Genomic DNA, 16276 nt, shown 5'->3' with positions numbered 1-16276 from the left:
TCAAGCGTTGTGCGCATTTTTATTACGTAGTAGGAGTATGTGAAAGGGGTCCGCGGTGTCTTTACGTCTTGTGTCGATTTTGTTTGATTGGTTGATTTGGCCTGTCTGTCATTGCCACACGACTGTCTATTGGTGGACTCGTCGTCACTCAGATGTTGTGAGCCCACCCTATGTGTTTGCAGTTTCACCAGTTAAACGAATGTACAAGCGAAGCTTTATTGCAAGTAAGACATTTCTCGTTTCTATATTGAAGTTTATGAATAACATGTAATGCTGTATCATAGTTTCATAAATGTAAACACTCTGTAAAGGCATTTGTGTTTCAATAAGCCGATGACAGCGGCAAGTTAGCAGCACATTTGGCTAAGTCAACCATTTATCCGCTAACTTACATGTGTGACACGGATGTGTTAAACTATTGTCATGTTAAATGTGTGTTGTGTAGAGCTTTGTGTTGTGCTTTGGGTTGGTGTTGCAAAGTGAATGAAGATCTGGGCAAAATATGTTGGATCATTTCTTCGTGAGTCATTCGGGGGGATGAATCTAAACTAACTGTTATCAGACGTTTTGAATTAAAGATCTTGTTTAAAGACTGCAATCGGAAAGATGTTATTTCAAGGGTTTATTTATAAAACATAACATTTGTGAACACAAGACAGACCAAAATGTCTGAAATCAATTTGCTCTTTGTATCTGATAGGGATGCACCCATATTTGTGCATAATGTGTATTATTGTTGTTAATTGTGTTGTATGACGAACTGCATTCTGCACGGAATACATTGACTCACCACTGCACACATGTGCTGTTGTTTGATTTATTTACCATATCATATGTGTAGTGTTTTCACGTTATATCAATAATCATGGTTATTAATATCACTGTAATTGTCAAAGTGTTTTATAATACAAATAATTAAAGCATTAGGCATTTTAGATGATAGTGTTTGAGTCTAGTCTAGGCACCCTCATCTAAGAAATACGGCAGACTTTACTGTTCACCTTACTGTTAACTACATTTTCTGTATCTTTTAATCAAGCCAATTTATGACATAAAAATGTTATTCTTCTACTACAGGCTTAATAAATAAGGGTCAAAGACTTAAGATGTCCCCATAATTTTATATCCATAGAAAGCACATTTAATGTTGGTAATATGTCTACTTCATTTTTTTTTCAACTTAGTTTTTGGAGATAAAATGACAAAATTCGGTCTAAATAATGTTGGATTGTCAGTCAGTGTAACATAATATTAATGTACAAATTAAACAACATGCTTATTCTGACTTGTACATATTAAAATATATAAAAGAATAAGGGAGCATATTACATTATATTGTGCTTTAAATGTTAAACATTCCTTATGGGAAAACCTAGGATAGTGGCAAATAAGAAAAAAGTAGCCACAGATATACAGCACAAATTTTAAGCAGTTACTTAACTTATTGTTTTATTGTTGCTTAAACCCTTTTTCGTCTGTATGCTCTATGGTTTGATCAAATATTCTTAAATGCTGCTCTGTTGTTGATCCTACCCAATAATCTTACCCAATTGAAGTTATGTAGAAGATGTTTGTTTTATAAACTTTAAGTGTTTTTTGCCTGTAGATCAATTGGTAGAGCATTGCATTAGCAACATCTAGATCAAGGGTTTGATCTCTAGGAACCACTGAGACCTCACGACATTGTTGTTTAGACATAAACGTTAGCTCTGTTTATAGTGGTGTCTGTTGTGTGAATTGCAGGTAGAGCTGCTGGTAGGTCCGTCTGAGCCGCCAGCATGTCTGGCACTGCCTCTGTGCTGCAACAGTTCGTGAGCGGCCTGAAGAGTCGTAATGAAGACACGCGTGCCAAATCCGCCAAAGACCTCCAACACTACGTCACCACTGAACTGAGAGAGGTAAAGGTGTTGCAGTCGAAAGAGAATTGTTTCTGGTTGTTAATCTTCATGTCTAGTTACTCCAAAGTGTGTTTGAGGGTTGTGTTCACACTGGGCAGGTTTTGTGAACACAGCTTAAATGAAGCAGGAACAACTAGAAATGATTGAACAATTGTGCTGATGTTTGTGCTTTTGTCTAAAGCTGAGCCAAGATGAAGCTACAACTTTCTATGATGAGCTGAACCACCATATATTTGAGCTGGTGTCCAGCTCTGATGTGAATGAGAAGAAAGGCGGTATTCTTGCCATAGGTGAGTCTGAATCTGAAGAATATCCGCTGTAGATCAGATGCTTCGGCTTAATTGGTCATTGTGTAATTGTCATCTTTCCAGTGAGTTTGATCGGCGTGGAGGGGGGAAATGCCACCAGGATAAGCCGCTTTGCCAACTACCTGCGCAACCTGCTGCCCTCCAGTGATTCGGTGGTCATGGAGATGGCCTCGAAAGCCATGGGTCATCTCTCTATGGCCGGAGACACCTTCACTGCCGAGTATGTGGAGTTTGAGGTGAAGAGAGCTCTGGAGTGGCTGGGAGCAGACAGGAACGAAGGCAGACGGCATGCAGCGGTACGTTTTGTAAAAAATTGAAATTAGGGCTGTGTGACGTTCAAGACCCCTAATCGACGTAATGTTACCATGTTGGTTATTTCCATTACTTTCCCTTTAACATGTCGACAGACGCCGCTTCCTCACTTTTTTCTTATCAGAGCAAAAGAGACTTGAAATACTGCTTTATATTTATATAAAAACTGGGCGTACGGTCGTTTCCACGCATTTATCAAAATGGATGTGAGCAGTTGCTAGGATCAAATCTCACGACAGATCACAGCTAGTGTACGCAAGTTTTGAGTCTATGCTTTACCCTCTTGATAGCGGAATAATGACTTATAGAAAGATAGATTACATTTTTTCGTTTATTTTGACAATGTAAAAATAGATTCCAATGTGATTTCTTATTTTCATTTACATTTATAAAGTATTTTATTTTCTTGCCCAATTATATGGTTATTTAAATGCTTGAAATTACAACGTTAGCGGGTGCTTTTGTGTACAAAACTTAAATGAAATTTTAGGCTACTTAAATAATTTATGACTGTAACAAAGCTCAATACAATGGAAGGAAGGAGGCGGGAACCGGCAGACATTAAACACAAAATTTTAATATAAATAATAACAGCCGGCGGCCCCTCACGGACGACCGCCGGCGAAATAACATAAACAACAAATATAAATATAAATACAAACGTAAAACAAGTTCGGGCCCGGTCCTCTCTCTTCGACGGTCCGGTCGCTCGTTCCTTTTATATGCTCCCATCTCCTACGTGATTCGAGGCCGGTGTGCGCACAGCTGGCGCTCATTCACAATTACTCACCGGACTCGAACCACGGTCTCGCCCCGCCTACTCTACTACAATGACGATTAAAATGCACAGTGGCACTCCATCCAGGGTTTATCCTGCCTTGATGCCCGATGACTCCTGAGATAGGCGCAGGCACCCCGTGACCCGAGGTAGTTCGGATAAGCGGTAGAAAATGGAATGGAATGGAAGATGCACAGTTAAACGTTAAACATAAAAAACTACAATAGACCTAATCAATATATTTATATGCAATGGGTTAGTTTACCTATTTGCAAGACGATAGCTTCTTTGTTTGACAAATATGCATTCTAATAAAAACAGACAAAACACATCATTCATTTTTTTTATTTGTGGGATGTTCGCTAGGGTTGGAAGACGCGCACTGGGTCAAAGCTTGCAGGCTCCAGGCCGGTTTGAGGGGCCTTAATCATAACAGTTCCTCTTTTTGGCCGGATTACACAAAATCTAGGGGTGAGGCGTCTACACCCTGAATTTTTAAGGGTGTGATATGTAAATTACGATCGATTTCAGCCGCCACAAAGATGTGAACTGTTCTAAATGATCAATAAATAACCAAAAATACTGTACTTTGTATTTCCTTTGATTATTTTGAAACAATACGAGATAAGAAAAAAATGATTAGAAAAATATATAGTTACTGTACAAACGAGGTTAGTGAACTACAGTAAAAAATATGAAAAAATTCATAATCGAGATTTAGATTTTAGGCCAAATCGTACAGGCCTAATCTAAATGATCATGGGGAATTGCACGTTGAGGTATAGCATGACAAAATGCATCATGGATGTTAGGACCGCCCCAGTTCTCTTTCCCATTTTCATGCCCTTGATTGAACGAACGTGTCGGCAAGTGTTCTTGTACTCTTCAGGCTGATGTCACCTGAATTCTCTCGTCTTTGTGTTGCAGGTGCTGGTGCTGCGGGAGCTCGCCGTCAGTGCGCCCACCTTCTTTTTCCAGCAGGTGCAGCCGTTCTTCGACAACATCTTCTATGCGGTGTGGGACTCCAAACAGGCGATCCGCGAGGGCGCTGTATCTGCCCTCAGAGCCTGCCTGATCCTCACCACCCAGAGAGAGACCAAAGAGATGCAGAAACCTCAGTGGTACAAGGTCAGAATCAACACATTGCTGTCGACATACTGTATGCGTGCACACTTTTAATGGTTAACACAATGTTGCTGTGGCATGAATAGCAAACGTTTGAGGAAGCTGAGAAAGGCTTTGATGAAACTCTGGCTAAAGAGAAGGGCATGAACAAAGACGACCGCGTGCACGGAGCCCTGCTGATTCTCAATGAACTGGTTCGCATAAGCAGCATGGAGGGAGAGGTTTGAAAGTCCACGCTACAGACAGACACCCATCCATACACACTGTACATACATCAGTCTTTCTTGCCTTTCCTTAATGTTTTCATTCATAATCTTGAATTCTCTGTCTTCATCAGCGGATGAGAGAGGAGATGGAGGAGATCACACAGCAGCAGATGGTTCATGATAAGTACTGTAAGGAGATGATGGGTTTCGGCACTAAGCCGCGTCACATCACGCCCTTCACCAGCTTTCAGTCGGTGCAGCCGCCGCAGTCCAACGCTCTGCTGGGCCTGCTGGGATACAGCACACCTCAGGGCTTCCTGAACTTCGGCGCTACGCCTGTTCCCTCCAAAAGCACGCTGGTGGAGAGCCGCTATTGCAGAGACCTGATGGAGGAGCGTTTCGACCAGGTGATCAATGTTGTGCTGAATGAGTGTCAGATATTTGGGCGTTTTTGTTCGTCCGTTGGCCGAATATTTGGGATTGTAAACTATACAGACCACCCATCACCCAGGCGAGTGCACAGATCGTTGTCACTCTTTATGTTTGGATGTTTAAAAAAAATAAGATGTGCCCTGATACATCTGCTATTCACACGCTTCTTTATACGCATCCTTGGGTGTTGAAATGCGTTGAGACACTTTGTTGGATGGAAACCTAACCCATGGCTTTGCTGTTGTTCAGGTGTGTCGTTGGGTACTGAAATACAGGACCAGTAAGAATCCGCTGATTCAGATGACCATTCTCAGCCTGCTGCCTCGACTCGCTGCCTTCAAGCCGAACACGTTCACCGGTAAACGCATCTTTCCAGACCTTATTGCACAGTCTGAAGCTCGAATTCACACGTGATGAGGAATCCAGTGAAGATTGTAGATGTTACTGGTTTGTTTTGAACTCTTGTCTCATCCACAGACCAGTATTTACAGGACACTATGGGCCACCTGCTGGGCTGTCTGAAGAAAGAGAAGGAGCGCACGGCAGCGTTTCAGGCTCTGGGGCTGCTGGTGGTGGCCGTGAGGACCGAGATTCAGCCCTACCTCACCAAAATCCTGGAGATCATCAAAGCCGCACTGCCACCTAAAGACTTTGCACACAAGTAAGACTCCAAACCTGCATCTGGAACCTGTGCTCGCAGTGATTAGATCATGGTTAAAGCGTGCATCAATGTCATCAAATATGGGCTTTTTGTCCTTGTAAATTGGAAAGAAAAGCTCTTTTATTTTTTTACTAAAAAAAGACTATATATTTCAAATGCGGACCACGTCCACATGATGGCCAAAACTTTACTGAAGCTTTATTGCACATAAAACACTGTGGAAATGTCTGTTTACACTTCAGAAATCACTGTAAGAAGAACTATCTTAGACAAAATACAAAAATAACATTGCACATTAAACTCCCATCCATAAACTCTCCTCTGTCACATTATCTTTTTACAAAACGAATTACACAACAACAATGATGACAATTAACAAATATACAAAGACCTTATGCCTTTACATTTTTATAATGATGAAATATCTATGTGTTCCTGGGGTCATACCATTTGACATGCTTACTTAAGTACCATACCCTTAAAATGTCAAATCATCTCACTTTTTAAAAAGAGATTCTAGCCTTTACATGCAGAAGTTAGTGACATCAGGGGTTCTTCTCTGTGATTTCATCAAGTCTTATTGCGAAATATTAACAAAATTGCTCCTTGACACTTAATGAATTTGACTTGACTCACACGATACCCCAAATGAATTATAATATTTAGAACAATGGAGTTCCATTTACTCTTATTTACTATTAAAAAGGATTATTGTAATATTAAGCCAAGCTTTCTTATATGGTCTCTTATTGAGAATTCCATCGTTTTTAAACAAGCTACATTTTTCGTATAAAGTTTTTACGGTTACACCACATAGACATTTCTGCAATCATTCCCTAAATACTCTCTGAAAATGAATTCAAACCCGAATTTAGTCTCGGTCCTTTAGCCCTATAAAATGTAATTAAACCACAGGGACACAAAATAAATGGGCGTCACACCCTTGACACTTATTCAAATGTAATGAAAAGCATTGGTTTGTTACATCATTCTCTGTTTTTGTGATGTTTTAGGAGGCAGAAGACCATGCAGGTGGATGCCACAGTGTTCACGTGTATCAGTATGTTATCCAGAGCCATGGGTCCCAGCATCCAGCAGGATGTCAAGGAGCTCCTGGAGCCCATGTTAGCTGTAGGCCTGAGGTACAGTGGCAGACAAACCGCTTGATGCTGTCATGTAGGCCTTACTGTTTTAAACCAAAGATGTCACTTTAGCAGATGATGGAGTTCTTTTAGTCCAAACCTGTGCTATAAACACTTCACCAAATAATGGTGCTATAGTCTGATGTGTCCACTCCTGACCACTATAGTTAAGTTCGGGTTTTCATTTGTATTATTATTTTTGTTGAATGGGTCCTGTAGTTTTGACGCATTTAAACAAAGCACATTGTACAATGACATATAGCGGTTGAGTTTGGTATCAGAGTCTAAATTCAAAATATTGGAGACAAGTTTAGCCAAAAATCGTCTGTTTTCGGTTTCTTTCGATTTTTATCAGAAATAATCTACAGACACTCTATTGTTTGTGAACGTGTACCGGAAGTTCAGTGGGGGTCACAAAGAGCGCATGCGCTGTAACATAAAACCCTTTATAAACATTTGATCTCTATTTACTCACCTTCAGGAACTGCTTGTTTCAAGTGAAGTCAGAAATATTGTGATTTTAAGTTCAAAGCTCTTCAGTTGATGAAACAAAGTGGCATTTACGAGCGGTGTAACTCCAGCGTTATTGAATACAACTCATGTTGTATGATTGACCTATATCAGACTAATATAAAACATTAGAAATATACAAATTATTTTACTCATAAGTGCCAGAGGATGATAGATTGTATTCAGAAATTATTCTGTGTTCTGATTGTTCTCTCATTCTTCACCTCAGTCCTGCTCTGACCGCAGTGTTGTACGACCTGAGCCGTCAGATCCCTCTGCTGAAGAAAGATATCCAGGACGGGCTGCTAAAGATGCTATCTCTGGTGCTCATGCACAAGCCCCTGCGGCACCCGGGCATGCCCAAGGGCCTGGCGTATCAGCTATCATCACCGAGCCTCACCAACATCCCGGAAGCCAGCGATGTGGGCAGCATCACTCTGGCGCTGCGTACTCTCGGCAGCTTTGAGTTTGAGGGTATGAGACACAGTAGATGAAAGTTTGTTTAGTATGGAGATTAAGCGTTTACATTTTTTTACCTAAATAGCATAACCGAATATAATCAATCAGATAAATTCACCTAGCCTAATTTGACCAGATGGCTTCGTAAAGTAGTCCATCTTTTTTTTATTGTAAAAATAGTATTTAAGATTGTTGTTTTTGATACAGTTATTGATATATTAAGGTTATCCATGCAGTGGTTTAGTAAACCTGGACGAGTCCGTGTGATCAATATCAGCAGTGAAGGTAAAAGATTTATGAGGTTCTTACTCGATTCATCTTCAGGTCACTCATTGACTCAGTTCGTGCGCCACTGTGCCGACCACTTCCTGAACAGCGAGCACAAGGAGATCCGGATGGAGGCGGCACGCACCTGCTCACGCTTACTCACACCCTCCATCCACCTGATCAATGGCCACGGACATGTGGTCAGTCAAACGGCTGTACAGGTGGTGGCTGACGTCCTCAGCAAGCTGCTGGTGGTGGGCATCACTGATCCAGGTGAGACAGATGATTTTGACTTATACTAATTGACGTATACTAGTTTCAAAATGTGATTTGTATTTGTGATATGTGTGGTTACAGATCCTGATATTCGTTACTGCGTGCTGGCCTCTCTGGACGAACGGTTCGATGCCCACCTGGCACAGGCAGAGAACCTTCAGGCTCTGTTTGTGGCTCTGAACGATGAAGTGTTTGAGATCCGTGAACTGGCCATCTGCACCATCGGCCGTCTCAGCAGCATGAACCCTGCGTTTGTCATGCCCTTCCTGCGCAAGATGCTCATTCAGGTACACCTCACATACTGTTATTCATCCTTATTTTCATGTTGACATATTGCAGCGTGCACTGAGCAGTACACTAGTATTCCATGTGGGAACATACTAACATACTGTTTTCATAATATATCTTTTTTAATTGAAGGTCAGGTTAAGTGCATTGCATTGTGGGATTCCGTTTTCTGTTCATACCTTCTGTTGTGAACATATCTGTTCTTGGTTGCTTTGTCCAGCAGGTGGCAGGTCTCTGTAATATCAGAACATCTCTGCCTAACTTTCCCTGGCATATGTGAAATAAACTCAAACTTGTTTTGAATGTCAGATTTTTTTAAACTTCACTTGATCTTATTAAAGCAGATTGACATTAGATAGCTATTCCTTTGCTTAGGAACCACTTTGCTACTAAGCAATTACAGTAATATCTTACAGCCTGTGTTTTGATCCAACGTTCAGTTGTGGCACATCTGTTATGAATGCACAGAATTGAAAAATGTCAAACTTGTAAAACTTTACGATGTTGATAGATCTTAAACCTTCTGCAGATTCTGACCGAGCTTGAACACAGCGGTGTGGGCCGAAACAAAGAGCAAAGTGCCCGAATGCTGGGTCACCTGGTGTCTAACGCCCCAAGACTCATCCGCCCATACATGGAGCCCATTCTCAAGGTACTCGAGGTTGACTGTACTCAAATAGTCCAAGTGATCTGTAGGCTGGTTTAAATGAATAGACGGGTGCTTTAAAAGAAACATTTACATTACACAATACAAAGATTAATAAAGTTTTCTATTTAGACTATAGTTGGGTCATAAAATAACATTATTGTTTTGTCATCTATTGGGGGAATTCAGTTCCTTTTTAATTCCCTTGTCAAGTAATTTGTCGTATTTCTGGATGCAAATTCATTTTTAACATTCTGTTCTTCAAACAGGCCCTCATCTTGAAGCTGAAAGATCCAGACCCCAACCCTGGAGTCATCATCAGCGTTTTAGCAACCATTGGTGAACTCGCCCAGGTAACGGACACTTTTCTGACTTGACCTTGTGACGCTTTCTACCTGTCTGAGATCCAGTATGCCTTCCTGCTCAGGTGTTTTTCTCAAAGGTGCATGATCTGGAGGAACAGGTCAAAATTACGGTCAGGGTAGATCCACGGAAAACAGGAAGTTAGGGAGACGCAAGCAGAGAAACTAAATGTACCAGGACACTGAGAGAGAAGGCGGAGCAAAGAGAGGATGGAAAAGTGGAATTTAGGCGTTAAGAGCGAATAGCTTCTGAAGAGGATGAATTGTGGTGTTAGACATGACTAAGATGGTCGGTATTGAACGGATGGACTGTAGCCACCTGGATGGATGTTGCGGGACAAACATTATTGCTTCCAGATTTTCGGGATGAACTGTCTGGCATTTAGTGAATTGGTGAAACAAATGTGTGAAGCCCACAATAATGTAAAAAATCATTTGGGTTTTCAGATTTTACACTTACTCGAAACGATGCTCATTTAGGATGTGTCATTTGATCATTTGAAATGGTGTAACGTGTGTCTGTTTTTTTCTATATTTGTATCACAGGTGAGCGGACTGGAGATGAGGAAATGGATGGACGAGCTCTTCCCCATCATCATGGACATGCTGCAGGACTCCTCCTCATTGGCTAAACGACAGGTTTGCTCATGTGTATTCTGTCAAGGGTCTCATCATACGCTTTCTATTTTGTGCCCTGTTCTGTGTTGTGATTTGACCATTTCAGTAACATCAGGGGTTGAGACAAACTCCCAGTCCAAACTCCCGAGGACATTTAGATTCCATGTGTTTTAAAGGCTGCAACTGTTGATATGTTGCCACAATTACCCTCTTAAAATATTGTGTAGACTCAACAATAAAAAGTTTACGCTACAGTTTGCATCATATTTTTGAGTTGTGACAACTTCTAACAAGTTCAACAAACTACATTGGCTCAGACAGATTCCTTTTTTATTTCTTAGATTACAGATATTTTTAAGTATCATCAACTTAATAATTTCAATGATGAACAACAATTTTTTGTTCCAACTTTTTTTTTAAACTGATTTAATCAGACACAAATACTCTTTTTATTTTATATCTTAATTTACAAAATTCTCAATAGCAATTAAAACAAGAGCTGATTAATGCCTGTAGCATCACCTTTACAAGATTTATTATTATAACATTATTAAGTCTTGTGCTTTACTCATCTTGATTAAAATCCATAAAATACCTCTGTATTTCTACATTAACTCTCATTATCCAGTACCATTGCAAAGCATGATGGGAAATGGAGATCCTCAGCAATGCTATAGCTTAATACAACAGGCATCAGTCATGTACCCTTAACTGTAATAGATTAAGTTAAATGATTGAACATGAACACATTTATTTTATACTTTTCAAACACCTGTTTGTTACATGGTTAGGGAGAGCCTTGGAAACCGGAACTCAATTGGTATTAAAAAATTAAGTTAAGAGTTACTGCAATTTAAATATTGTTGTAAAACACAAAGACAGATTTTAATGGTTAAAATTACACTCAAGATTAAGCTCAAGTAATGATCAACATTATTAAGTCAGCACAACTCATCAAAATAGAGTTTGACACTTAAACGTTTTAATTATACCAATAATTTAGATTTTTGATTTATTTAATTAAGTTGTGCCAACAGATGCCCTCAATTATTGTTTTTACTCTGACACATGTCAAAGCAGATCCATTAGATAAGTGGATAGTTGCACTGCGTCTGTTGGCCAGCAGTCATTATAAAGACATCAGAAAACTTGATAAGAAAAGTTTAGTATGTGTATGTACAGTAGCTTTATGAATTATGGGATGTGCTTATAATGCAGATGGGGTAGAATACGTTTTGAAGACACTGAGTTCTCATAATGAAGGTCAAACCAGTTCACAAGCAATCACACAGACCCACACACTTATTTCCCCCTTAAAGCCTTTGTAATCCCTTGCAAGGCATTATGGGAAATTAAGGACACTTTGTTTTCCTTTCTCTATAATTGCAGTGGAAAATCTTGCTTTACAGGCACAAATGTATTTCAGTAACAGTTGGAGTCAGTTTCTGTGTTCTGTTGTCATATTCTGCTTTAACAATCAGACGTGTTATGGACTTTTGAGTGATTTCAGGTCAGTTTTATGTTCCAGAGGTTCACAGCAACTCACACAACTGAATTTTTTACCTTTAAGTGTGACTGAGATGAAGTGTTGGTTGATTTGGTGTTCTGGATCAATGTTAAAAGCACTAAAGTGGAGAAACTGTCATTACAAGACAATAGAGCCAGTTTAAAACAGTCAAAACATGCTTTCACACGATTCTCTATGGAAACACATGAAAAATGAGGCATTAATTAAAGGGAAGGTTGATACACAGAAATAATCATTTTCTTTTCCACCAGGTGGCACTTTGGACTCTGGGTCAGCAAGTAGCCAGTACTGGTTATGTGGTGGAGCCATACAGGAAGTACCCATCATTACTGGAGGTGCTCCTCAACTTCCTGAAGACAGAGCAGAACCAGGGCATCAGGAGAGAGGTATTGATGCTTCTGGATGTCATTTCAAGAGCATTAATAGTTGGTGTCTAAACTTTTAGAGTTCCATTTCAATTTGTTTTCAGTAATCATAAATCATTTCTTTCACAATAATATTCATAGTTTATTCTAACTGAAGAAGGTATGGGCTGAAGAAGCATTGGCTTATTTCACCAACCTGCTAGTAATGTATGATAATTTGAGTGAGCAGTATAATATATATTATGAGTTAAAATAAAAATGAAATGTGTCTTTTTATTCAATAAGATTCGCTGTATAGATTTGGACATTTTAGATTGTATATTATAGTACATTACGGTATGTTTTCCAACATAAATTATGATCAATTATATTATTTTCATACACTGTATCCAATTCAACATTATTCATTTTAATTTCGACTTCTTAATTAGTTTACTCATTACTAAATATTATAAACAAACAAAATTAACAAATGTCTGTTATCGTCAAACCGTTTTTAAAGACTATCAATTCATTTTCCACTGCAGTCAGAAGCAAAAAACTGTATTGTCAGCAAGAAGGACCATTTTTAGTACATTCGAAACTGTACAGATATTGTTTGTATAAAATTAACACGGTCACACGGCCTTGTGGAACCTCACACGTCAATTTCATTAGATCAAATCTAACATTATTTATTTGTACATTTTGACATCTATCCTCATAAAAAAAACATACTGCTGTTTCTTCAACAAATTATGTTTATCTGTGGAATTCTGTAGTCTAAGTACAAATTATTTCTCAAGAGGTTTTGAAAGCTGTGAGAGCAAAGAACTGGATTTATAATTAAAGAAAAAGTGTCTGTCCCCACTAAGCTTTCTGTCAAATGGAACGATTACAGATACAATTAAAATCATTAGTTAATATAGAAATAATAAAGAAAAAAAGGTTGGCTACAACGGATAAATAAAACAAAGACAAAATGGGAAAAAAGATAGATAAATGGTAGAAACTACATATAATGGTAACTTTAAACAGTTAAAAAAAATATTGCAATTATGTATTTTTAAATTTAGGTGAAGCCCCAAATCACACCTCTTTGTTAAAGCATCTACTGTAATATTATTTTGGAGAAATAAGGAATTATTTCATACTGTTGTTTGATTCTCTGTTTAACCCCTCAAGGTGGGGCGGGGGGTTTACTGCTTTTAACATTTTATATTTCTCTCCATAAAACATAAAATGTTTTTCATGGAATGTTCCAGATAATGCATTGACGTTGTGATTCTTTCACACTCTTAAGGCTATTCGTGTCCTGGGCCTGCTCGGAGCTTTGGACCCCTACAAACACAAGGTGAACATCGGTATGATCGACCAATCTCGCGATGCCTCAGCCGTCAGCCTCTCGGAGTCAAAGTCCAGCCAAGATTCAGGTGAGCACCCGTACACTTGTTCTCTAAAGCAAATCCAGACGCGCTCAAAACACGCTAGTTGTCCGTTCCCATCAACACAATGAATCACAGATGCAGAGAAGATGCTGAGCATCTAAAAGATGCATTCTCCGGTGCAAACAGAGCACATCTAAATAGACACAAACTTCCCTTTCCAGAAACTCGGCCAGAACTCCAGGGTAGCATACTCACACATGTTGGCTCGCATCCTTTGGCCTTTCGCAAAGCTTCGTACGCACTTTGTTTCTCTGTTTTGTTGATCTTCACTTCGGAAACATTTTTGCAAGGCTGTAATCCCACGTGCGTCCTAGATCAAATTAAAATGCCATCTCATAATAGTTCCTCTCACTTTCTGCCCATCCCAACGTCTCCCTCATTTCATATGCACGTGCCTGAAAGTCTGAACACACAGTTCTGTATCAGATAAAGATATTTCCTCTCCCTAAAAAGGTTGACCAATGACCAAGTACAACATGGTTTACCAGATCCAGAACTCGGATTCCAAAAAAAGAGATTTTATCAATGTAAAACACCACAGAAAATAATTTACTTGATTTACAGTGGAGGTCATAGCATTGCAGATTGTATTTTTTTGTGTTTAAAGGGTATACCCCACCCCTCCAAAAATGAAAATGCTCTCATCATTTACTCAACCTCAAGTTGTTCCAAACTTGTATAAATGTCTTTGTTCTGCTGAACACCAAGAGAGATATTTGGAAAAATGTAAGCAACTGACATTTCTGGGACATCATTGACTACCATAGTACGAAAAAGTTTTATATTCGAGATATTTTGAAGAATTTAGGAAAGCAAATGTATACAGGTTTGGAACAACTTGTGTGGTTGTAATTCATGACAGAATTTACAGCGCAAAATTGATGCAAACATTCATTCACAAAATTTGTTTAGAACAGAATGTACTTTATAACGAATAAACTTAATAAGCCAGATTCAATTAACAATGTGCAAAATAAATGTGTTTAGTCAAAATGTCTGTAATGCAGGGGAAGCCACAAATAGTAAAATGAATGAACATTTTCATTAAACATCACGTAACAATGCTGTGCCGCTTACTAGACCAGATCTCACCTCAAAACTATTTTTAAAACTACTCGATAATAATTCATTCTTTTTTACAAACGGGAATACAGCACGTTCAATACCAATGAACTACCAATAAAGTGACTTTATTTACCTCCTATCTAAGCATCAAATTATCACCCCTAGTTCACAACAAACGCAAGCAATCGTGTTCCACGCTCTTTATTACTCATGGGAAAAGTTTGTTATTTTCCCGTGAGTCTTGCGATCTGACAAATATTTCTTATACAACCTGTGTGGAAAATGAGAATGATGCGCATTCGCGTCAATCGCACCAACCGATTTGCATCTTTCGCATCGCCTGCCTCGAGTTCGCATCAATACACGTTTTTGCATTGACTTTGCATTGACTAATTTACTCGCACAAAACACTTAATCTCGTGATGACAGTGTATGAGTCAAACTCACTTTCATTGTAAGTTACTGTAACTGCATTTGTTTAATCTCTAAAGCTCCAAATTATTGTGAGTTTTAATGTTGTTGTACAAGTTGTCTTGAACTATTGTGTGTTAGTCCACAAAATGAATTGCTAGTTTAATAAATACTATCGTTGCATACAGAGTTATTGTAGAAGTTCAGCTTTAGAAGAGTGATAGTTCTAAACTCAATAAATGTTTTTTTTAACGCGGTTGGTTTATTAGAAGCAGCTCATTGACCTCTTTGGCCGTTCTACAGAGTATCAAACTCTTCCAGCTCAGACCTCAGATCAGATCTCGTGTCGTGCGACAGAGAGAGACTCTTAATGGTTTTACCAGCGGAGCTCATAAAGTACTGTGGATATCTCCCCACTGAGGCATTGGGTTACAGTCAAAGTGTCTGTCTGGTGCAGCTTTGTCTATACAGACAGTCCCACGTTAAGATAAATATCTCGCTGCGGAGAACAAACACCTTTATTTTAATAACCAGGCAATGCCACGTTCAGGTTAAAAGAAAGAGAAAAAGCTCAGTGATGGATGTGACGGTGGAGGATGTTTTGACTTTATGTCTGAATCTTTCTTCTCTTTAGTATTTCTTGACCTGAGCTAGTGTTATCCAAGCAACCGCAAAACAACATTCTGGCAATATTCAGAACACTGTACAATAACTTTTTACTCCCTTAAATTTAATGTGCACTCAAAATGTCTTTACAATTGACTGTTTTAAAGTTTTAAAGTCCTCAACTTATTTTAAAGGTCCAGTGTATGAAATTTAGTGGCATCTAGCAGTGAGGTTGCGTATTGCTTCTGAAGCTCTACGGTGGCTGATACAGAATAAAGATGTCGTTTTCGCTTCTTTGTATTTACAAAAGTTTCTTTATTCTAATAATAGGTTCCGACTGCACAATATGATAAGATAAGGTGACATAGGGTGTTGGGATGATTCGGAAATGACAATGGGCTTCGGGACCTAAAAATGGATTGTTTATCTCAGTGGACATAGCAACGACAGCCCATGCAGCGTCTGTCAGGTTTTCTTGGGTTTTTTGTAGGGATGATATGAACGGATATGTACATTTTGGGCGATAGTGATAACCGATACTTCTTTAACATTGAAAGCTGATAACCCATATATTGGCCGATATACA

At 39.1% G+C, this 16276-nt stretch overlaps 1 protein-coding gene across 1 annotated transcript in view; it reads left to right on the top strand.

Annotated features, from left to right (window-relative positions):
• Positions 1 to 119: 119 nt before the first annotated feature.
• The window catches only part of mtor (mechanistic target of rapamycin kinase), an 85556-nt gene continuing 69399 nt past the window's right edge, over positions 120 to 16276 (top strand). Inside the window, exons 1-18 of the mRNA XM_056772590.1 lie at positions 120 to 224; positions 1744 to 1898; positions 2080 to 2188; positions 2270 to 2502; positions 4224 to 4424; positions 4508 to 4642; positions 4759 to 5034; positions 5309 to 5417; positions 5537 to 5720; positions 6734 to 6862; positions 7602 to 7846; positions 8156 to 8371; positions 8456 to 8661; positions 9192 to 9314; positions 9578 to 9661; positions 10217 to 10309; positions 12068 to 12202; positions 13464 to 13593. Coding sequence (XP_056628568.1) covers positions 1779 to 1898; positions 2080 to 2188; positions 2270 to 2502; positions 4224 to 4424; positions 4508 to 4642; positions 4759 to 5034; positions 5309 to 5417; positions 5537 to 5720; positions 6734 to 6862; positions 7602 to 7846; positions 8156 to 8371; positions 8456 to 8661; positions 9192 to 9314; positions 9578 to 9661; positions 10217 to 10309; positions 12068 to 12202; positions 13464 to 13593 — 2728 coding nt within the window. The 5' untranslated portion in view covers positions 120 to 224; positions 1744 to 1778. The remainder of the gene's footprint in view (positions 225 to 1743; positions 1899 to 2079; positions 2189 to 2269; positions 2503 to 4223; positions 4425 to 4507; positions 4643 to 4758; positions 5035 to 5308; positions 5418 to 5536; positions 5721 to 6733; positions 6863 to 7601; positions 7847 to 8155; positions 8372 to 8455; positions 8662 to 9191; positions 9315 to 9577; positions 9662 to 10216; positions 10310 to 12067; positions 12203 to 13463; positions 13594 to 16276) is intronic.

This window comes from Triplophysa dalaica, chromosome 18 (genome assembly GCF_015846415.1).
Source record: "Triplophysa dalaica isolate WHDGS20190420 chromosome 18, ASM1584641v1, whole genome shotgun sequence".
In the NCBI taxonomy this organism is placed as follows: Eukaryota; Metazoa; Chordata; class Actinopteri; order Cypriniformes; family Nemacheilidae; genus Triplophysa; species Triplophysa dalaica.
Note: the sequence above shows the minus strand (reverse complement) of the source record. Positions and strands in the feature narration are given on the sequence as shown.